A 22,630-nucleotide genomic window follows, 5' to 3' on the forward strand; every position below is an offset into this window, starting at 1 on the left:
TTCCATCCATTATTAGAAGTCATGTTTGTCTGAATCTGTTATGTTAGATAGGAGTACAAAAGTTGATCATTCAGCTCAGCTGTGGTTTTGACAAGCAAAAACGTGAGGTCGAGGTAGTGCTGAAAACAGAAACTGCCACCGTTCGTACATTTACTAATTTGTATATTGGTAGATGCAATACATATATCATGCAGCGCGACAGCAGGTATAGATGATCAGCATGCATCTATGAGCCGATGCTTGTACAAAACAGAAGAGGAATGCTAGCTAGATTGCTGCCAGTACGTAGAAAAAGAACTATACTAGATTGCTCCTAATTGTATATCTGGTATGAGTGTTCTCGCCCATATACTCGCGCAAGGACAGACGATAGAACTCAGGTTGCCGGAGGCAGCGTTGCACATGACGAAGCTCTAGCGACTGCAATTACTTGGTCTCTTGTCAACCTCATCAGGTCGGTAATTCAGCGCGGCCATGATGAGTTCCTTCAGTACTGGTCGGGCCAGAGGAAGTGTCCCATGGCGAACTTTCTCTTGCTGTCGAGGTCGCCGGTGACGGGGAGGCCGTACTCGCGGAGCAGGCAGTCGACGCGCCACTCCGGCATGGTCTCGTAGTCCGCCTTCTTGTACCGCGGGTAGTGCAGCGGCATCTGGAAGGCGCAGCTGCCGCAGTTCTTCTGGCCTGCGGATTGCTGCTGATCGGCGACGGCAACCACGCTGTTCTTGGGACCAACGCTGGCTGCTGCCTTCGCCATGCTGCTCATGCTACTAATGGTGGTTGGGTCTAGGGAACCCATGCTCTGTGTGTGTCCACGCACGCGCGCGCGTGCAGGTGTGTGCGTGAGAGAGAGGGAGATGTGATGCTGTGTGTTTGTTGTGTTGTTATTGCTCAAGGATCGTTCAAGTGTGTGGGGGCTTTTATAGGGGATGAAAGGAATGATGTGGAGGATGCTAGAACCTTAGAGTGAAGCTAGTGGCTAAGAGAATGTTGTTGAACCGGCCGGTCATTGCTTACCAGTTGGCATTCATGTTGATCACCCATTGGCTCTTGTTAAATTGCAACCATATACTCTTCCATTCTAAATTATAGGTCGTTTGACTTTTTTGACACCAAGTTTGACCACTCATCATATTCAAAAAATTTATGCAAACATAATCAAATTTAAGTCATTCTTGAAGAACTTGTATTGATAAAGCTACAACAGAAGAAGTGATATTTTGCACAAATTTTTCAATAAGTCGAGTGGTAAAACTTGGGGCCAAAAAAGTCAAACGGCCTATAATTTGGAACGGATGGAGTACCGGCTGATCTTATCATTCTATAAATGATTTTTTGCGGGTATTCTATAAATGATTTAGACCAATTAAACTAGTGATCTAATGGTAACTCCATAATTGAATTGTCTTGTGCTACACTCCTTTGCAACATATGGATATATGTCACTGTTCGGATTTATGCTCAATGATCATTTGAAGAATTGAACTTTTTTCCGACAATTTGAAGAATTGAACTTTTTTCCGACAATTTGAAGAATTGAACTATGGGTCTATGGCTCGATTTGTAGAGGATCTACTTTAGAGCCTTCCAGACGAGGGCTTATATGCGGATGGTCGCAGATCAAGTGAATACAACTATGAAGGGTTTAAAATTTTCTATCTTAAGATAAAGGCAGGAGACGTCTTCTCCCTGTGATCGAATGTCTTTTATGCTTTGTGTATGGCATTGTTGGGGATCGCCCCCTCCCGAAAGTGGCGTGACCCGAAGGATTGCCGAAGGTACCCGAAGGTCCCCCAAGGGTATGCCGAAGGTTCAGCGAAGATGACGAAGCATCAACCCGAAGGTTCTTCGAGGATGACGAAGCATCGAAGAGTTCGTCGAGGTCCGGCGCCAGAAGGTGGTGCCCTGAATCGCCGGGATGCTTCGGGCAGCGCGGAGGCGAAAGGTGATGAAGGTGAAGTCCCTCAAAGCTTGTCGAAGGTCGTCGCTAAGGGTCGTCGAACATCACGAAATCCGGAGCATCCGAGGACCGTTCGAAGCCACAATCTGGAAGGTTATGACAAGAACCTTCGGGTGCGGCGGGCAACTCAAGAGTGGCGAACGATGAAGGCGACGCCACACGAAGCTTGTCAAAGACCGCTACTGAAGGTTTCCGAAGGGCAAAAAACACGTGATCCGAGTAGGAGTATCTAAGTCGGACTGTCCAACCTATGGAAATTACCAAATACCCCTATTGTAACCTCTTGAACTTCGTGGGGACCGGAGGGGCATTTCTGGAAAGATGTAATAAGGTTGGGGGTATAAATACCCCCTCCCACCCAACATTGTACGGGTTGGAACATTTCGTACGAACTATAGTGCAATTTCTATTGTGCAATTCGTGTTCTAGTGTTCTAACCTTCGTCTGAAGTGTACTTTCTCTGTCTGGTGATCGTGCCGAAGATCCCAACAGATGCGCCCACCCGTGTTCTTAGCTCGAAAATCACCTTACGATGGCCCCACAAAGAAAGAAAACCACCAACCAGGGTGTTTCTAACGCCGAAGGTTCAAACCTTCACGAAGTCCCCATCGGACAATCTCCTCCAATCGAACCAACCCCCGCCCAGCTGGCTGAGAAAGAAAAGCGTGTCCAAGCAGAACGTGCTATTGAGGCAAAAAAAGGCCGCGGCGGCAGGCAAAAAAGCAGCAGCAACAACAACAACAACAACCGAAGCTGAAACACTAAACAACCTCTCCCAGCTTGAAGATGACCAGCTTGAACAAAACGCGCACCATGAGCTCAACCTTCAGCTTCGCGCAGTAGAAATGAAGAAAGCTCACCTGGCCAGTCAACTGGCGACCAAAAAGAGAGCAGCCGAGCAAGCTCAGAGGCTGGCTGAAGCAAAACGCAGAGTTGCAGAAATGCAAGCAGAAATCCAGAAAATGCAGGAAGAAGTTGGGCAACCGCAAGAGCCCCCAAACACCCACGCGGTTGCTGGACATTCCAGACATCATGAAGGTCAAGACCTTCGCCAGACAACTCAAATATATCAAGATCAACATTTCCAACCAAGCCCTCCATTCGACTCAACATCACCGCTGTCAATTGCCTTGCAGCGAACATCCTGGCCATACGGCTACAAGCCAGTTCAACTCCCAAAATATGATGGATCAGTCGACCCTGCACAATTCATAATGACTTACGAAGCTACAATCGCCTCAGCTGGCGGAGATGATCCCATCATGGCAAAGTCCTTTGTCATGGCATGCGAAGGCCCAGTCGCAAATTGGTACTCCTACATTCAACCCCTCTCAATTCAATGTTGGTTGCAGCTCAAGGAAAAACTCAAGTAAGACTTTCAAGTCTTCAAAAAATTATCCATCAACACCCTGCAACAATTCAGCTGCATATAGATGGACAGAGAGCCACTACCCGAGTACCTTCGGAGATTTGTGCAGAAAAAAGCGCAAACCCCAAACTTCTCTGAGAAAGACGCAATAGCAAAATTCATTGAAGGTCTCCTCCCAAGCCAATTGGCATCCCACCTCGACAGAGAGCCACCAAGAAGTCTGTCAGAATTGTATGCGGAGGTAGAGAAATAGGCAAAGTCCGAAGCAGACCGCAAATGAAGGGTCGAACAAAGAAAGTTAATGAGGCAACAGCTGAGCTGGCAACAAAACAATCAAACAAACACCAATCAGCAAAATCAGTACATACTCCCTGTTGAACCTTCGCAAGATATGGATCAACCAAAAGAATTCGATCCTTTCATAATCCCACCACCCACACAACCCCCAAAGGAGCACGACAACAACAACTCCAAAGAACACCATCAAAGGGGCAGGTCCAACAGGGGCCGAGGGAAAGGAAGAGGCCGAGGCCGCGGACCTTCGCAGGGCCCGCAGAAATTGTTCTGTCACTTTCATGGGGAAGATGCTGGCCACAGAACTAAATAGTGTCCTGAAAAGAAAAGGACACTCGAAAGAATGGAAGCTGAAAAGAATGCCAAACTCGTAGCGCACACCAGCTGGCCTGCCCAGCAAACACTGCAGTTCCAACCTCCGCAACCAACTTTTAATCCTCCTTTCCAAACAGTGCCAACCTTCGGCTATAACTCATATCCCATCAACTGGCAACCCCCGCAGCAAAACCAACCAAGGCTGCCTCCCCCGCCCACAGCTCAAGCAACTCAAGAAGAGCTGCCCCCACCTCCGCCAGGCCCCCCACTCAAGCAAGAAAACCAAACTAACCAAAATGCCCAGCCTACAGCACTACCAACCTTCGGCAGGATAATGCCAATATCCGGAGGGTCATCCCTAGAATTCGAGAACAAAAAACAAAGAAGAAACTACTTTCGAAAAGTTCATTCCATTATTGTGGATGGACCCGTCCAGAAAACGCAATGGTCTCACATGCCCATAGTGTTTTCTGAAGAAGATGTAAACCTGCTCAGCTTTCCCCACATAGATGCACTAGTCATCGAAGCCAATATACAAGGCTGGACCATCGGAAAAATTCTGGTCGACACGGGAAACTCCGCAGACATCATCTTTTCAAGTACCTTCGACCGCTTGAACATCGACCGCAACCTTCTGCAGCCAGCGGACATCCCGCTCATTGGCTTCGGGGGCAAACGAGTGAACGCCCTTGGAAAGATAACCCTTCCGGTATCCTTCGGGAATCTCTCAAACCCAAGGACCGAATCTATCACCTTCGATGTCGTGGAAATGAATTACCCATACAATGCAATCTTCGGCCGTGGCCTCATCAATAAATTTGAGGCAATCGTTCATCAGCTCTATCTGTGCATGAAAATGCCTGCAATCAAAGGAGTAATCACAGTCCGAGGCAACCAACAATTGGCCAGAGATATCGAGCGGGGTGTCGCTCCCGGACAAAGAAACGTCCATTTGGTCGAAGCTGACAAAAAATCCCCGCCACTCAAAGAGCCAAAAAGGGACAAAGAAGAAACATTCCAACAAGAGTGCAAAGTAAAAAAAGTACCACTTGACAAGCTCTTGCCGGACCGGCAAGTAACAATCAGTGCGGCCCTCGAGCCAGAAGAAGAGTGCGAACTCTTGGAGTTTCTAAACAAAAACAAGGATGTCTTCGCTTGGTCAGCAAACTACCTTCGCGGCGTCAGCCGAGACATCATAGAACACAAACTGGACATTGACCCGAAGATAAAGCCCAAAAAGCAGAAGCTTCGCAAGATGTCTGACGACAAAGTCGCAGCAGTTAAAGCAGAAGTCCAAAGGCTTCTTGATGCGAAGGTCATAAGAGAAGTAAAGTAACCCACTTGGCTGGCCAACACTGTGCTAGTAAAAAAAAATGGTAAATGGAGAATGTGCATAGATTTCACTGATCTAAACAAAGCCTGTCCGAAGGACGACTTTCCCTTACCAAGGATCGACAAAGTTGTCGATGATGCATCAAACAGCCAACTGATGTCACTCTTAGACTGCTTCTCCGGATACCATCAAATCTGGATGAAAAGAGAAGACGAAGAAAAAACTAGTTTCACAACCCCTTTCGGAACATACTGTTTCGTCAGGATGCCCGAAGGTTTGAAAAACGCTAGACAGTCATTCTCACGAATGTCCTCAAAAGTTCTGGGCCCTCAACTCAGAAAAAATGTGTTGACCTATGTCGACGACATAGTGGTCACTAGTGCAGAAAGAAAGAAACATGTGGCAGATCTGGCCGAAACCTTCACGAACCTTCGGAAGGCAAACCTAAGTTTGAATCCTGAAAAATGAGTCTTTGGAATAGACAAAGGCAAACTCCTCGGATGCCTTGTTTCAACAAAAGGCATAGAGGCAAACCCAGACAAAGTCAGAGCACTTCAAAACATGAAAAAGCCACAATCCGTAAGAGATGTGCAGAAACTGACAGGCAGAATCGCAGCATTGAACAGATTCATCGCTCGATCAGCAGACCGAAGCTCTTTATTCTTCAAAACTCTCCGAAGCTCCAGTAAGTTTGAGTGGGGAGAAGAACAGAAGAAAGCATTCAGAGAATTAAAGGACTACTTAGAAAACTTGACCAAGATGACCTCACCCAACCCCGAGGAAACTCTTCTGCTCTATACGTCCGCTTCACAAACAGCCGTTAGTGCAGCCCTGGTGGTGGAAAGAACAATCGAAGGTCGGCAAAAACAACTGCCTATATACTTCGCCTCAGAGGCACTCTCCGGTTCAAAGTTATTCTATTCTAAGCTAGAGAAAATTGCCTATGCCGTTGTCATGGCATCAAGAAAATTGAGACACTACTTCGAAGGTCATAAAATAGTAGCAATTACTGACCAACCACTGCATGACTTCTTCCAAAACAGAGAAGCTTTGGCAAGAATAAGCAAGTGGGCTTTAGAACTTTCGGAGCACTACATTGACTTTGAGAAAAGAACAGCCATTAAATCCCAGATCCTGGCAGACTTCGTGGTGGATTGGACCTCGCCAACCTTCGATACAGAAGCACCAATTGAACCTTGGACAGTACACTGTGATGGTGCATGGTGTAACGAAGGAGTTGGCGTCGTGGCAATCATTCAGTCACCTTCGGGTGCGAAGCTAAGATACACCGCGCGCCTCGAATTCAGTGATCCAGACCCCTGCACAAACAACACCACAGAGTACGAAGCACTGCTGCTAGGCCTCAAGAAAATGAAGGCCTTGGGTCATCCAAACTTCGTCATCAAATCAGATTCAAAGGTCATCACCGACCATGTGGAAAAAGAGTTAGAAGCGAAGAAGCCAGAAATGAAAATGTACTTAGATGCAGTAAGAGCTATGGAGAAATATTTCAAAGGCTTCACTGTCATTCACATACCAAGAAGCCAGAACGACGAAGCTGACAAGCTAGCAAAAGCTGCTGCTCGCAAAGAACCACTACCTCCGAACGTTTTCTACGAGAAAATCACTAAACCTTCCACAAAACAAGAAAAAGCAAAACAAGTCAACGTCATAGCAAACGAAGATTGGCGATCACCAATCATGGCATACCTTCGGGGACACTTCGAGCCTGCGGATGAAAAGGAAGGAAAAAGAATGTTCCAAAGGGCAAGAAGCTACACCTTGTCCGAAGGTGAACTCTACAAGTCTGGAGTGGTTGCCCCCTGGCTCAAGTGCAAAACAATGGCCGAAGGCCAGGAACTACTGAAGGAAATACATTCCGGACTTTGCGGATCACACATTGGCATAAGACCTCTGGTCACCAAAGCCTTCAGGCAAGGATTCTTTTGGCCATCTGCATTGAAAGATGCTGAGAAGATAGTCAAAACCTGCGAAGGATGCCAAATGATGGCACCTAAATCAAACAGACCTTCGCAACCAATACAACTCATACCACCGGTGTGGCCACTCCAAAGATGGGGCATGGACTTGGTCGGTCCACAGCTCAAGGCAACTACAAATACGCTGTGGTTGCAGTGGAGTACTTCACAAAATAGATAGAGGCAAAACCACTAGTGAACATCACTTCCGAAGCAGTCAGAAAATTCTTCTGGCAAAACATAATCTGTAGGTTCGGAGTGCCAAAAGAACTAACCGTTGACAACGGGAAGCAATTCGATTCTCAACTGTTCAGAGAATTCTGCCACTCGGTAGGAACTAAGGTCATGTTCGCATCAGTTTATCACCCTCAGTCCAATGGTGCCGTGGAAAGAGCCAACGGCCTAATTTCCAACGCCATCAAAAAATGCCTGTTCGGACTGAAAAAGGGAAAATGGGTTGACAAACTACCGAAGGTCGTCTGGTCCCACAACACAACTGAATGCAGAGCAACAAAATTTACCCCATTCAGATTGTTGTATGGAGCCGAGGCTATGAGCCCAGAAGAACTCAAACACAAAAGTGCCAGAGTTCTAAACAACATCGAACCTTCGATAGAAGCAGATCTCACAGAACTCGACATCTTGTAAGCTTCGGAAAATTTAGAAGCATACCAAGAAGAACCAAGGAAGTGGCAAAACAAAAAAGTAGCCAACAGAGAAATTGCCGAAGGAGACTGGGTTCTAAGAAGAAAGCCAAACGCCGAAACCATCGGCAAGCTTCAATCCAAGTGGGATGGACCATACATTGTGTTATACTCCAACAGGCCAGGATCTTACCACTTGGAGGACATCGAAGGAAACGAGCTGCAGCATTCCTGGAATGCTGACAGTCTCAAAAAGTATCATGTCTAGGGTAAAAGTTGTAAAAGGATGAGCGGCAAGAAAGCACGCTCATACCTTCGCGTCATTTTCCCTTTCTTTTGAGTCTAGGACCGTACTCTTTTCCTCACAGAAGGGAACTTCAATTCGGAGGTGAGGTTTTTAATGAGGCTGTTCCTATGTAAATTCCCCAAATTATATGAACAATTCCCTTCAAGAAAATGTCTCATGTCGAAGCAACCACAGGGTCGCAAACATCGACCTTCGCATTTGTACCAAGACTGAAAATAACTAAGTCAGTACAACTCGTAACCGTAACAAGCTGTACATACTTATCTTAAAGTGTATGCTATACACTAAGAAAGCCAAGGGGCCGTCGACTCGAAAACACGAGTCGAAGCCAAGAAACCTTCGGCTAAAAATAAAAGTGTATACTATACACTAAGAAAGCCAAGGGGCTGCCGACTCGAAACACGAGTCGAAGCCAAGAAACCTTCGGCTGCAAATCAAAGTGTATGTTATACACTAAGAAAGCCAAGGGGCTGCCGACTCGAAACACGAGTCGAAGCCAAGAAACCTTCGGCTAAAAATTAAAGTGTATACTACACAATAAGAAAGCCAAGGGGCTGCCGACTCGAAACACGAGTCAAAGCCAAGAAACCTCCGGCTAAAAATTAAAGTGTATACTACACACTAAGAAAGCCAAGGGGCTGCCGACTCGAAACATGAGTCGAAGCCAAGAAACCTTCGGCCAAAAATTAAAGTGTATACTACACAATAAGAAAGCCAAGGGGCTGTCGACTCGAAACACGAGTCGAAGCCAAGAAACCTTCGGCCAAAAATAGAAGTGTATGCTATACACTAAGAAAGCCAAGGGACTGTCGACTCGAAATACGAGTCGAAGCCAAGAAACCTTCGGCTGCAAATCAAAGTGTATGCTATACACTAAGAAAGCCAAGGGGTTGTCGACTCGAAACAAGAGTCGAAGCCAAGAAACCTTCCGCTACAAATTAAAGTGTATGCTATACACCAAGAAAGCCAAGGGGCCGTCGACTCGAAACACGAGTCGAAGCCAAAAAACCTTCGACTAAAAATCAAAATGCATAATAAACAAGCCAAGAAGCCTTCGGCTAAAAAGAAGTACAAACTACCAAAGTCTTTAGAGCAAGACTGCAAGGGAGGGGGGAGACGCTTCCGCACAATATTGCAGTCTTCCTCCCAAAGACTTCGTCACATCAAAACAATGAAACCCCAGAGAAACAAGAGCTTGTGAGGGGGGAGACGCTTTCGAAATAAAAAGCTCTTATCCCTCCGGAGATCTACAAAAGCCATCACGAAGGATGGAACAGTTCCAAAACAAGAGCCACCACGAAGGATGGAACACATATAAACTAAAGCCATCTCGAAGGATGGAACAGTTCCAAAACAAGAGCCACCACGAAGGATGAAACACATATAAGCTAAAGCCATCTCAAAGGATGAATCAGATCCAATACAAAGTCAGGCATCCACGAATCCAAGTACTAAACGAGGCTACCATCAAACCACCTCAAGAATTCAGCGACACTAGCACCTGGATTAGCAAAACTAAAGCGTTCCCAATCCGTCCCGCTCACGATAACACCTCCGCCATGGATACGCAGTGGTCGAGCATAAAGAGCATGGTTGGCAGGCACGATTGCCTAATCAAGAAACGAGTGAGTTACTATACAAGGCTGGATCTCTCCCCACCACACAAAAACCCCTAACCAAAGTTGTCGCGGCTCTAAACCTGAGAAGCATCACTCTCGTTTAGAGCCCCGGAGCATCCGCCAGCCACAGACCCTCCCGCGATGTCCTCAAGACGAGCACCTTCCTCCACAACATCCTTCGCGGCTTCGCGAGCACGTCTTGCCTGCGAAGAAGGATCAAAACAATCAATAGCATAACCAAGTTTAAAAAAACATATTCCCCAAGGGAAGGCAGAAGGGAAAAGGAAAAACAAACCTCTTCTAGTCTCCGTCGCGCAGCCTCCTGAACCACTTGCCGACCAGAAAGCTTCCAAAATTTACGAAGGAAAGCCTTTTTAACAGGCTGAACCTTCGCAATCTCTTCCTCAAGCTCAGCATAATCTGGAAAGGCATAATCCCGCACGCCAATTGTTTCCAGCTCACGGCAACCTTCGCAAGCCAAAACAGCCATGACACTTTCACAAGTCATTACTGCAGTGTTGTCCGACACGCTAGCCAAAATCCGACCCAAGTCCTCAAACTCACCCAACAGCCAATCGAGCAGCCCTGACGCGCCACCTTCGGAGTACTCTGGGAAAGGCGAGGGCTCAGCACCGAAAGACGCCAAAGCCTTGCGGTATTCCTCGCGGATGGCCGCGCTCTTGTTTAAGATGTCCTGCGAGGCGGACTCCCACATCACGCGGTCCTCCTCAACCTCCTCAAGCTCTGAGATCTTGACATTCTTTCTCTCGACATCGGCTTTGAGTTGGCGAACCTCCGTTTGAAGGTTAACAACCTTCGCAGCATCTTTCTCTACCACACTTCGAAGATTCTCAAGAACACCTTCGCCTAGGCTTATTTTCTCCTGCATCTTCGAAATGGTCTCTTCTTGTTCAGATACCCTCCCCTTCAGGAGCTCATTCTCCGACGTCAAAGAACCGTGAAGGTTCTCCAAGGCCTCGTTTTCCTTCTCCAAAGTGATAATCCGCTCCAACAGGAGAGCCTTCTCAGCAGAGTGAGCCAGAAAATCATGCTCATCCTTCCTCGCGCTACCCACAACTTCACGGCTGGCAAGCAAAGCCTGAAAGCAAACCAGGCTTAAAACCAACACCGCCATTCAAAGAAAACTTAACACACGGCACAAACCTTCGCGCACAATGACGCCGTGATTCGGCCAAGACTTCCGGTCCCGTAAACTCCCAAACCCTTCATAAAACCTACACACGCCAAAACACATGACAAAACTGCACAAAACACAAGACCTAAAAGAAGACAAGGCCAGAGCGCCGTACCCTCAGCATCAAAATTCTCGACGTCCCCGGGGAGAGCTGGCTGGTCCCTCGACGCGACCCCAACAGTCTCATCCTCCGAAGGTTCCAGCTCCAGCAAATCCCCGAGCTCCTTCATCACGCTTGCAACATCTACTTGAAGGGGGTACCGAAGATAAGGGTCAATGTCAGGCCCTTGGAAAGCAAGGCGCCTAGAGATCGAGAAGGTACCTAGTTCAAAAAACCGATCTTTCGCTTCAATCAAATGGCCGTCAGCCCCCGCGGTCCCTTGGGCTTTGTCCTCTTTGCCGGCCTGAAAAGCAATCGAATCCTTCGGGGCTTCCATGAGATCATCCTTCCCGTCAGCACCCTGGGATCCTCCAGTGGAAACCTCCTTCCCCCCTCTCTGTCATCATCCTTCTCTGGGGATGACTTCTCTTCAAGCAAGAGCTGGGGGGTGCTCCACAACTCTCTTAGGCTGAACCTTCGCGAGAACCGAAGGTGCCTCCTCGTCACTTTCCTCGTCCAGAAGATTCACAACCCGAAGGGAAGATTTGACACCCTTTTGCACTGCCGTCAAGACAGCACCTACAGTGTCTGGCTCTGCACGGAACGAACTAAATTGATCAAGATAAATGTGAACCCTTTCACCAGTGCGCGAGCGCCAGGGAACGTTACTCTCCGTAGCGCGAAGCTCCCGCATAAAAGCATCGCTACCCAAATCCTCCCTAGCAATATGAAAAAAGTAACCGCAAGGAAAGATACCTTTCCCCCTTGAATCTTTCACCGCGCCCGCCGCAGGCCTGATCCTGGAGGTGCCCGAAGGTCTCTCAGCGACTACCTTTGGAGCCCTCGCAGACTGAGCAACAACGGGCTCGGCCTTCTTGGCGGTCGGACCTTCGGATAACCTCGCGGAGGGCGCAGAAGTATTTGCCCCCCTCTTCCTCTCATGAGGATCCTCGCGGGGGCCATACACAACACCCATCTTCAGAAAACTCCGGTTCACCCTAACCTTCTCGGAGCAAATAGCTTCAAATGAGTCACGCTCCTTCGACAAAAAAGGACCGGCAATAGCAACTGCCTCCTGCTCGATCTCTTCGACGATCATATCGTCAGAAACACCTTTGGGTTTCCGCAAGCCAAAATCTAGGAAAGGAAGCTTATCTTTCAAGCCAGCAACTCGAACCTTCGAAAAGGCCCCTAGTAACCAATCCCTCGTCAACGGCCAGACCTTCGCGGCCAGATATTCTTCGATCAGATCCCGACCGCTCACGACACGCGCCACAGAAGCAAACGCGGAGTAGCACTCCTTGTAGCCGGCAACCTTCGAGGCAAGGGGATAGGAGACTCCTTCCGAAGAATCAACACTAGGAAAACCAATCTTGGCATAAAACCAGTACTACTCCCAATCATCTTCCCACTTGTTCTTCTGGCAATAAGATAGCTCTATCCTGTCGATTCCTTGGGTCTTGTTGGTCTTCCTTGGGTGGAACGAACAACACCCACTCGGAGCAGAATATACTTGTGGATCTTCGCCAAAAGAAACCTTCCGCGTCTGTGGATGCATCTCGTAGAGTCTACAGAAAGCATCCACGTTAATCGGCCCATCGAAGGTTTTGACCACCCAGAAAAACTTCGACAGCTGCACGATGGCGTTTGGGGTAAGATGGTGCATCCGAAGGCCAAACCGGGCGAGAAGCTTCGGAAAAACGGGGTCCAGCGGAAAACGCAGACCGGCAGAAAAGAAGTCTCGAAACACAACACACTCTCCATCACGAGGGTCCGGTGTAATCTCATCACCAGGGGCACGGCAAACTCCGGGGCCAAAATACCCTTTCTGCGCATAACTCTCGACCAACTCCCGGGTCGCCCGCGACTGACCAAAAATGAGAGTAGAAGGAGGCTTCTCCCGGGACCCCATCAACTCCGAAGGATCAGCGTCCACGCTGGTCAAATCCTCCTCTCCCTCAGACAACTGCCTTCTCTCCTCTTCCGAAGGCTCGATGTCCTCGGATCCAATGGGCCTTGCAGTAACCTTCAACCGAGCCATCCCTAAACAAACCAAATGTTCAGAATCGTAATGAACAAATCTTGAAGATCCCAGCAAAAAAGTTGAAGCGAAAACTCACAAAGACTTAGCAGAACAATCCTTCCCTTTCCACAACCGCCGCGAAGAATGGGACGGAACAGGTCGCTTTCACAACCCAAAGAATGGGGCGAATCGGAAAGCGCCGCGTGCCAAAATTCGACAAGCGGGCGAAAGTTCGTAAGGAATGAGAGCGTGAAAGCGACCTTTCCTCCCCGCCTCCTTTTATAGGGGGGTAACTTCGCACTGTTCACACAACGGTAAAAACGAGGAGAAGTCAGAACGACGGCAAATCATGCCGCGACACGTGTAACAACATACCTTCGGGTCTCGCCCACCTCCGACCTTCGGGGGAGACGCTTTCGCATAAATGTCTTGACCGATCTTTGTTTTTTTTAGGGTTCGGCCGGCCGGAGTCGGACCTCGCCCGCGAGGGGCTACTATTGGGGATCGCCCCCTCCCGAAGGTGGCGTGACCCGAAGGATTGCCGAAGGTACCCGAAGGTCCCCCAAGGGTATGCCGAAGGTTCAGCGAAGATGACGAAGCATCAACCCGAAGGTTCTTCGAGGATGACGAAGCATCGAAGAGTTTGTCGAGGTCCGGCGCCAGAAGGTGGTGCCCTGAATCGCTGGGATGCTTCGGGCAGCGCGGAGACGAAAGGTGATGAAGGTGAAGTCCCTCGAGGTTTGTCGAAGGTCGTCTCTAAGGGTCGTCGAACATCACGGAACCCGGAGGTTCCGAGGACCGTTCGAAGCCACACTCTAGAAGGTTATGACAAGAACCTTCGGGTGCGGCGGGCGACTCAAGAGTGGCGAACGATGAAGGCGACGCCACACGAAGCTTGTCAAAGACCGCTACCGAAGGTTCCCGAAGGGCAAACAACACGTGATCCGAGTAGGAGTATCCAAGTCGGACTGTCCAACCTAGGGAAATTACCAAATACCCCTATTGTAACCTCTTGACCTTCGTGGGGACCGGAGGGGCATTTCTGGAAAGATGTAATAAGGTTGGTGTTGTGGGGTTTTTAGGGTACCCACAGCCGGGTGGCGGAACGCACCCGCCTAATCCCAGAGGGGGTGTACTCGGGATTGCGCTAAGCGATTAGGCCTATCTAGCTTGGGGGCAAGAACGCAAGAACACACGAGGATTTAGAGTAGCTCAGGCCGCCGGAGCGTAATACCCTACGTCCACTTGAGAGTAGTATTGCTCTTGTGTTCAGGATGAGTCAAGCCTCCTCCTTTTCTCTAACGGGCGTCTCCCTTTTATAGAGCAAGGAGGGCGCGTACACAGGTGTTGGACCCCGACAGGTGGGCCCAACATGGATGTATACTATAGACACTAATGGAGCTATAGTGATGGAGAATCTCTTGCCGGATTTACTTCATCGTCTTGTAGACTCTCTGACCGAGGGGGGTCTTCTCCTGTCCCATCGGCGAGGCGCCCGTTGAGGTAGTGTAGGTTGCGGCGTAGACTGTTGGGTCTACCGCGTAGGCGTTATGATACTCCGTCGTCGAGTTGTCGTGTCTAACTGGCGTGAGTGGCGTGGGCGGTGCCAGAGGCTGCACCGCGCGCCTTGGGAACGCGCGGTCAATAGTACAGCCTGGCAAAAGCCGCCTCGGGCTCTGCTGTGGCAGAGCGCACTTACGTCTACCGCATTGAATGCGGTAGGTGGGCGTGTCTTCCCGGGGAAGCACTGCGCCCCTACGCGTGCCAGCACCTGCGGACGCGTGGCGGCTTCGGACCCCCCCCAGGCGGCTTCGGACCCCGACAGGCGGGGTGTCTGTTCTCTCCCCGCTAAGGGGTCCGGATAGTATTTGGGGGTCCGGGACCTGGTGGGAGGTCCGGGCCCCCTAGCCGAGCGCTCCCTTCTCCGGGACACGTGGCATCACCGGACCCTCCTCAAGCGGGGAGCGGGTCCGGGTCCGTTTGCCGGGAGAGTAGGGCTCCGGACTACAGGGGTCCGGCCGCCCAGCCGTCGAGGCGTAGTTAAGGATAACTACGAGCCTCTTGCCTAGGCACAGCAAGAGGGGGTACCCCAGTCCTGGGGTACCGACAGTGGCCCCCGGGCCCACCTCGGGAGAGGTACGAACCCGCGGGTGGGGCCACCATCGTGACGTGTTTCCACGCAACTTGGCTGTGTTGGTGCGCTCATGTCGAGTGCGGGTACTCCGGACCCCTTGGAGGCCGGAACACCTGTTACCAGGTTCTGGTACTAGTGTGTTCTCCGTAGGGCGGTGAAGGTACAGGCTTAGGGTATGGAACCAAGCTAAGCACTGCACGAACCTCGAACCGCTCAGGGAGCGAGCACCACTTCCTCGGACCCGGCTTCAGGCGACCGTGGCGAGCGGTCTCCGCCGGAGCGGGCCACCGGAGTGGACTTGGAGCGATCGTGGCGAGCGGTCTCCGCCGGAGCGGGCCACCAGAGTGGACTTGGAGCGATCGTGGCGAGCGGTCTCCGCCGGAGCGGGCCACCGGAGTGGACTTGAGTCGTTGCTGCCGATCCCATGAATTACGCCACCGGACCTTGCAGTGAGGTGTAGGGAACCAGGACTTATACTAGAAAGGAGCCCGGGACCTCTAGGGATAGCAGTTTCGGATACTAGGGGACTCGTAACAAGGTAGTGAAGTACGTAGGCTTAGGATACATTACCAGGCTAAGCTACGCGGAGCTTCTCTACCCCAGGATACGGGTACCACTTCTCCGGAGCAGGTCCCTAGAGGTCCGAACTGCCTTCCAGCTAGAAGGGGTGTCCCCACCTGACCGCAAGCCAGTAACACAATTTTGGATTGTTAGGAACAAAAGAAAAGACTCCGTACAGAAGAAAGAAAACATGCAAGCTGAATGGACAAGTGCTATCAGGTTATTGTAAAGATAGGACTGAGGAAGCAAATCTCCTTTATTGCTTGACTCGTGGTGTACATCAGAGGTCGGGTTTACGAGGGCGGACCTCTACCGCTCTGGAGCACTTGCTGGTGTCGCCTGTTTGTGCGATGAAGCCAGAGGTCGGGTTTACAAGGGCGGACCTTTACCGTTCTGGACCACACGTAGGCACCAAATCATTACAAAGGAGAAACACAATCAATCCTATCTAGTGATAACCTACAGCCGCTGCCCCGTAAGGCGTGCACGTTGCCGGCCGTAGTGGAGCTGCCACCTTGAAGGTTCCTCTCAGCTGTTGGGGGCGAAGGCGCCCTGGACGTGCCTTCACAGCATCATCCAGCATCACCTCGGGAGTTTGCAGGGCCCTTCCCAGCATAAGAACTGTTTCATGCTTAGTTTGCATGAGAACAATTTCTTTGGCTTTGAATGGGAGTGGCCCTGCAATTGCCGGCTACCGTCGGAAGCCAGCCCGATGGCCGCTCATAGTGAGCTGAAGCCTGCCTGGCCCCCCGGCGCAGCGGAAGGACGTGTGCTCGTTTGGACGAGCACGGAGCGTGGAGAAGGGTGGTCGTTCGCCGGCTCCACCTTGGTGCTGGCGCAGGGCCCCCGTGCCTCTCGGTGAGGCCGAGGCCTGTCTGTAGCAGCACCGAGAGAGGCCTAAGCCAGGTGAGGAAGAAGGCGACAAGCATCCTTCCCGAGCCACAGTCGTCGGGTCCAGCTCCATCTTGAGAGGAAACCTTGAGCCGACGTCGTGTCGACGGAGGGGGCTCCCGGTGGTTGCTTGAGAGAAAACCTTGAGTCGACACTGGAATGGCGCAGGGCGACGCATAGCAGGCGTCGCTCTTGCGCACCACCGTGCCGGCTCTGAGGTGTCGTAATGGCGACACACAGCAGGCGCCGCTGCCGTGCGCTACCGCACCGAGGATTCTGCCGCTTCGGTGTTGGGGCATGCGTCGCAGGTGGCGCCGTGCCCCTATTCATCTTCTCGTCGTCGTTGCAGAGGATGAGCTCAACCTCAGAGGCAAGGAGGCGAGCGGAGATCTAGCCAACGCTTGCGCGATCCCCATGGACGGCGCCAAATGTTGTGGGGTTTTTAGGGTACCCACAGCCGGGTGGCGGAACGCACCCGCCTAATCTCGGAGGGGGTGTACTCGGGATTGCGCTAAGCGATTAGGCCTATCTAGCTTGGGGGCAAGAACGCAAGAACACACGAGGATTTAGAGTGGTTCAGGCCGCCGGAGCGTAATACCCTACGTCCACTTGAGAGTAGTATTGCTCTTGTGTTCAGGATGAGTCAAGCCTCCTCCTTTTCTCTAACGGGCGTCTCCCTTTTATAGAGCAAGGAGGGCGCGTACACAGGTGTTGGACCCCGACAGGTGGGCCCAACATGGATGTATACTATAGACACTAATGGAGCTATAGTGATGGAGAATCTCTTGCCGGATTTACTTCATCGTCTTGTAGACTCTCTGACCGAGGGGGGTCTTCTCCTGTCCCATCGGCGAGACGCCCGTTGAGGTAGTGTAGGTTGCGGCGTAGACTGTTGGGTCTACCGCGTAGGCGTTATGATACTCCGTCGTCGAGTTGTCGTGTCTAACTGGCGTGAGTGGCGTGGGCGGTGCCAGAGGCTGCACCGCGCGCCTTGGTAACGCGCGGTCAATAGTACAGCCTGGCAAAAGCCGCCTCGGGCTCTGCTGTGGCAGAGCGCACTTACGTCTACCGCATTGAATGCGGTAGGTGGGCGTGTCTTCCCAGGGAAGCACTGCGCCCCTACGCGTGCCAGCACCTGCGGACGCGTGGCGGCTTCGGACCCCGACAGGCGGGGTGTCTGTTCTCTCCCCGCTAAGGGGTCCGGATAGTATTTGGGGGTCCGGGACCTGGTGGGAGGTCCGGGCCCCCTAGCCGAGCGCTCCCTTCTCCGGGACACGTGGCATCACCGGACCCTCCTCAAGCGGGAGCGGGTCCGGGTCCGTTTGCCGGGAGAATAGGGCTCCGGACTACAGGGGTCCGGCCGCCCAGCCGTCGAGGCGTAGTTAAGGATAACTACGAGCCTCTTGCCTAGGCACAGCAAGAGGGGGTACCCCAGTCCTGGGGTACTGACAGTTGGGGGGTATAAATACCCCCTCCCACCCAACGTTGTACGGGTTGGAACATTTCGTACGAACTATAGTGCAATTCGTGTTCTAGTGTTCTAACCTTCGTCTGAAGTGTATTTTCTCTGTCTGGTGATCGGGCCGAAGATCCCAACAGGCATAGGTAGGCATACTACATTTTTCCCGTACTAGATGTGATGATAGTTAAAATAAGACTGAATTTCCATAATTTAGTTGTTGTGTTTATCAATTAGAAACTAACTTTTCATACTCGAAGTTAGACATTACATTTCATCACAAGAATAGCAGATTGATGGCTACTAATAGCCCACATAGTATTAAAGAGGTAGGGTGAGAAGTGAATGCCTTTAAGTGACATGCACCTTCTTGAGAAGGAAATTGGATATATTAGACAGATGGTAGGGATGATAGAGAGGGCGATAATAGTTACATCACACCATACTCATAAAACATTCACGTCAAGTTGTCAATAGTGCTGATTGATGGAAACTGCTCCCTATGTAGGAGGTCACCATGTAGGATTTACGGAGTAGCAAGTGTGTTTATATTTAGTTTCTTCCATAACTAGTTGAATGCCCGTGCGTTGCTACGGGTGCAATACACGGAGTGCAAGCAATATGGTTTGATCTTAGCAACATGTCGCTTGATGCTCATTCAAAAAAATAAGCATATATAAACATATATCAAGTACAAACATAGCACACGAAAGAAACTTTCAAGCTCGTAGATTGGAATTATATAAAAAGGTATATATGCTATTGATGAAGTACATCGTGCATCCGCTTGGTTTTGACTTAAAACTTCTCATCAGCTGGGCAAGGACACTCACCACTCAATAGACAGCAACATATCCATCATTTAATCGAGTATGATCCATTACCTTTGCTTTCATTCATCTGTTTGATTACCATGGCTCCCAAGTCACAAAGGCAGCGCCCTTAATTATTCTCATCAGGGCTTAGACAAATTAAATCCTAGTCAGTTCAGGAACGGAAACGTCAAATGATTTGCGGTGCAAGCAAGATTATATCAATTCGAAAGGTTGTCAAAAGGATATAAAATGCACCTAGCGTCTGGTGATTCCCCTAAATTTATCTAATCTCTAGGCAAGAATCAGAAAGAAGATACAAAAATATTTGTGATCAAAATCAAAATCTTGGAAGGCTACAGTGTACATCGTATCTGTGAAGATATAAGTGTCAATGTAGGCATTCAAGATCTACATAAATCAATACCAGTACCTAATATTACTATTCCGATCAAAAGCTGGAAAAGAAGCTAGGCATTCAAGATCTACATAAATGATGTCTTGCCTGTTGGTGGCACCAATGATGAAAACAATATTCTTGGCGTTCATGCCATCCATCTCAGTCAGCAGCTGGTTCAACACTCTGTCAGCAGCACCTCCAGCATCACCAACGCTGCTTCCCCTCTGAAATACACACACAAAATATCAATCATAACTAAGTTGCAGGGAGCGACCATGTATGCACAAGAGCATCATAACAAGAGCATAAGGAGACAATACCTGAGTAGCAATGGAGTCAAGCTCATCGAAGAAAACACATGGAGCAGACTGCCTGGCCTTGTCAAAAATCTCACGGACATTGGCCTCACTCTCACCAAACCACATGGTAAGCAGCTCAGGTTCCTTCACACTGATGAAGTTATCCTGGCATTCACTAGCAATTGCCTTGGCCAACAAAGTCTTTCCACAGCCAGGAGGGCCGTAAAACAGAACACCATTTGAAGGAGACATTCCAAACTTCTCGAATTTCTCTGGATGCTCCACTGGATATTGAACAGTCTGCAAGAATTTGAAGTTGTCAAAAAAAACGATAACTAAGGTTTAGCAATTTAATAGCTAAACCAATGTATAGGACAAAAACACCTCCTGGAGCTCCCTCCTGACGTTCTCCAGGCTACCAATATCATCCCGAGAAACATTTGGAAAACAACCTGAACAAATAAGTTCAATGTTAGCATCTGGAACAAGTAAACTTTATCACAACAAAGAAAGTCCTCACCTGCCCTATTCAGTAAGTACACGAACACAAACACGAATGATCAGAATATGACATTATCGATGCAGTATTAGTCAGACTCACAGTGAACTACATCAGGAATTTCTAGGGATCCCAAAGGTCGTATGCAGATATAGAAAATCCTAAACTAAAACGAGTCACTGCCAAATCCATGTAGCAATGCCTACACTATCAGATTGTGAATGATTAGGGGCTTCACGTACATGCCTGAATGGTTGTTCTAAAAAGAAATCATTGGAAAGCAGTGAATCAACAGCTAAATAAAAACTTAATCACGAATCTAGATTGGTTCATACAGGGAAGATAGCCAGCAGCGGATGGAGAATTTTATTCATGGAAAGCAGTGAATCAACAGCTAAATAATGAAGTGGAAATTTGTTCAGACTTTTTGCTTACGATATAGAACAGAGGGAAGAAGCCAGGAACATGAGATAATCCGTCCCCTCACCTGCTCACCATGTCACGGGAACTCGGGAAGACGAAGCCCACCGGCCGCATTGGAACTGCCATGATCCAATAAACAAGGATGAGGAGGTGCTACGGGGCTCTCCTGGGGACCTGGGCCGCACTGAGGCCGCATCCAGCGCCACTGACGCTGCCTACGCTGGGGCCGCATCCACGTCGCCACCGCCTAGCGCAGATCTTGGAGGCTGGATAGGCACGGAGCACGGGGGAGGCCGGAGCACTCGGAGACGGGTGTGGAGACAGCGGGTGCGAGCCCACCCACGACCAACGGCGCGGCGGAGAGGCCTGGTGTGGCGGCGGCGGCCGAAGGACGCGCGCGCCGACGGCCGGGCGGAGGAGGATGACGTGCGCAGCGGAGGAGGAGGAGGTCGCGCGCGCCGATGGCCGGGCGGAGGAGGAGGAAACGCGCCGGCGGGCGGGCGGGGAGGAGGACGCGCGCAGCAGCGGGCAGGCGGAGGAGGAGGACGACGCGCGCGACGGCGGGCGGATCCCCCAAGGACAGAGCGGATCGGGCGGAGCAGCAACAAAACGGGAGGGGGGTGGGCGACGTATGAAGGGAACGGGCGATGTACGATGGGAGCAGCGGCGGGCCGGCGTGACGGCGTCGGCGAGGTCGCAAGCACGCGGGGGTGATGGGGAGTGTGAGGGCGATGGGGAGTAGCAGGAGTGGCGCAGGAGGGGCGGGCTGCCGTGACGGCGTCGGCGAGCGCGGGACGAGAGTGGCGGCGCCGAGCGGGCGGAAATAGTGGAGCGACGGGGAGGCGGAGGAGGGGCGCGATGGTCGGCGGAGAAGGGGGCGCCCGTGTGAGGAACCGTCGAGAGGAGTGGGCGGACGGGGAGGGGACGCACGGAGGAGGCGGACCCACGGAAGGGCAGACTCACTTCGTTTTTTTTATGTAGTAGGAGATTTTAAGGAGCCACACAACATTCATGCAATCACAATATTTCATAATTTTAAATTGAATCATTGGATGCTATATTTATCAAAAATATATGGTAGATATACTCCATTAGAAAAAATCTTGATTTTCTCAAATTAAAAGTTTTCAAAACTTCAGTTAAAAATCTCTCAATAAGTTGTCCATTCCAAATATTTTCTCCATTTTAGTTAGGAGCTCTTGATTTTCTCAAATAAAAGTTTGCACAAATTTGAGTTAAAATTCTATCAGTAAGTTACATAATTAAATTGATGTTTTTTTATTTTGCGTTCAAGTAGTATATATACAATTAAGTAACATAATTAAATTAAGTTGCTAGCTACCTGGGTTGCTACTGCCAACCACGCAAGGGCCAGGGACGCGGACCACAATGGCCCCAGCATTCACGAATGAGCACAGAGCAGCAGGTTTGATCATTTTTCTTCCCTTTGTTTTCCTTTTCTCTTTTTACAATTCTTTCCTTTCATTTTTCATGTGTATGTATAAGTTATGTATAGTTGTAACTATTTTGTTGAGCAAAATGTTTGAAGTGGTAACACGCGGCGGTGTTCCCGTTTTGGATTTCCGATTTCCGATCGTATTCGACTCGTTCCCGATCGAATTATTCCGTTTCCGATATCCCATAATATCGGTTTCGTATTCCCGTCCGGCTTTCCCATTCCCGGCCAAAATATGTTGTTGCGGGAATGGTTAAGGTGTTTTCCCGACTGTTCCTGACCGTTTTCATCCCTACATGGGCGTTGCGAACACGCATATATCTTTACATTACGAAACAAGCCAGCGTCTCATTACTTTTATAAAGTGAATAGTCAGTTCCCTAAAGCGACATGATCCATGTTGAGAAGGAAACTTGATACTGCTACATGATAGAATAGCTAGCTTTAAATAACTGTAAGCATATTCGAGAGTCTTTCTAAATTTCACTCTCTAAATTATCATTTGAAGTCTTCTGCATAAAAGTCAATTTCTATATGTTTTCACTCTCTAACAGTTTTTCT

General features: G+C 49.8%; 3 protein-coding genes across 7 annotated transcripts; all 3 read right to left on the reverse strand.

The window, feature by feature from the left end:
• Window positions 1-114: 114 nt before the first annotated feature.
• On the reverse strand, window positions 115-893 carry LOC120704723. The gene has a single exon (XM_039989205.1). The coding sequence runs from the start codon at window positions 794-796 to the stop codon at window positions 488-490; it is 309 nt and encodes a 102-aa protein (XP_039845139.1). The 5' UTR covers window positions 797-893; the 3' UTR covers window positions 115-487.
• An 8,514-nt stretch (window positions 894-9,407) lies between these two features.
• LOC120704724 lies at window positions 9,408-13,544 on the reverse strand. The gene is made up of 2 exons (XM_039989207.1): window positions 10,113-13,544; window positions 9,408-10,020 (listed from the first exon to the last, which is right to left on the reverse strand). The coding sequence occupies exons 1-2, from the start codon at window positions 10,950-10,952 to the stop codon at window positions 9,892-9,894; spliced, it is 969 nt and encodes a 322-aa protein (XP_039845141.1). The 5' UTR covers window positions 10,953-13,544; the 3' UTR covers window positions 9,408-9,891.
• Window positions 13,545-18,821: 5,277 nt separating this feature from the next.
• On the reverse strand, window positions 18,822-21,533 carry LOC120704725 (cell division cycle protein 48 homolog). Of its 5 annotated transcripts, none has more exons than XM_039989212.1 (4): window positions 20,686-21,533; window positions 19,713-20,143; window positions 19,498-19,616; window positions 18,822-19,158 (listed from the first exon to the last, which is right to left on the reverse strand). In XM_039989212.1, exons 2-4 carry the CDS (start codon window positions 19,941-19,943, stop codon window positions 19,152-19,154), a joined length of 357 nt encoding a protein of 118 aa, XP_039845146.1. In that variant the 5' UTR covers window positions 19,944-20,143; window positions 20,686-21,533; the 3' UTR covers window positions 18,822-19,151. The 5 variants fall into 5 exon arrangements, with proteins under 5 accessions (XP_039845146.1, XP_039845145.1, XP_039845144.1 ...); XM_039989211.1 differs by having other exon boundaries at window positions 20,678-21,533; XM_039989210.1 differs by lacking the exon at window positions 18,822-19,158 and having other exon boundaries at window positions 19,246-19,616; window positions 19,713-19,991; window positions 20,076-20,143.
• Between the last annotated feature and the right edge of the window lie 1,097 nt (window positions 21,534-22,630).

Source organism: Panicum virgatum, chromosome 4K (genome assembly GCF_016808335.1).
Source record: "Panicum virgatum strain AP13 chromosome 4K, P.virgatum_v5, whole genome shotgun sequence".
Lineage (NCBI taxonomy): Eukaryota > Viridiplantae > Streptophyta > Magnoliopsida > Poales > Poaceae > Panicum > Panicum virgatum.

Bases quoted from the DNA above. Each gene is read 5' to 3' on its own strand.
- LOC120704723 (XM_039989205.1), bottom strand. From the start codon at position 796: ATGGGTTCCCTAGACCCAACCACCATTAGTAGCATGAGCAGCATGGCG.
- LOC120704724 (XM_039989207.1), bottom strand. From the start codon at position 10,952: ATGGCGGTGTTGGTTTTAAGCCTGGTTTGCTTTCAGGCTTTGCTTGCC. The intron at 10,021-10,112 runs GTTTGTTTTTCC...CCTTCTTCGCAG, and splicing joins CGCGACGGAGACTAGAAGAG to GCAAGACGTGCTCGCGAAGC.
- LOC120704725 (XM_039989210.1), bottom strand. From the start codon at position 19,943: ATGTCTCCTTCAAATGGTGTTCTGTTTTACGGCCCTCCTGGCTGTGGA. The intron at 19,617-19,712 runs GTATTGTCTCCT...TGTGTATTTCAG, and splicing joins TTGACTCCATTGCTACTCAG to AGGGGAAGCAGCGTTGGTGA.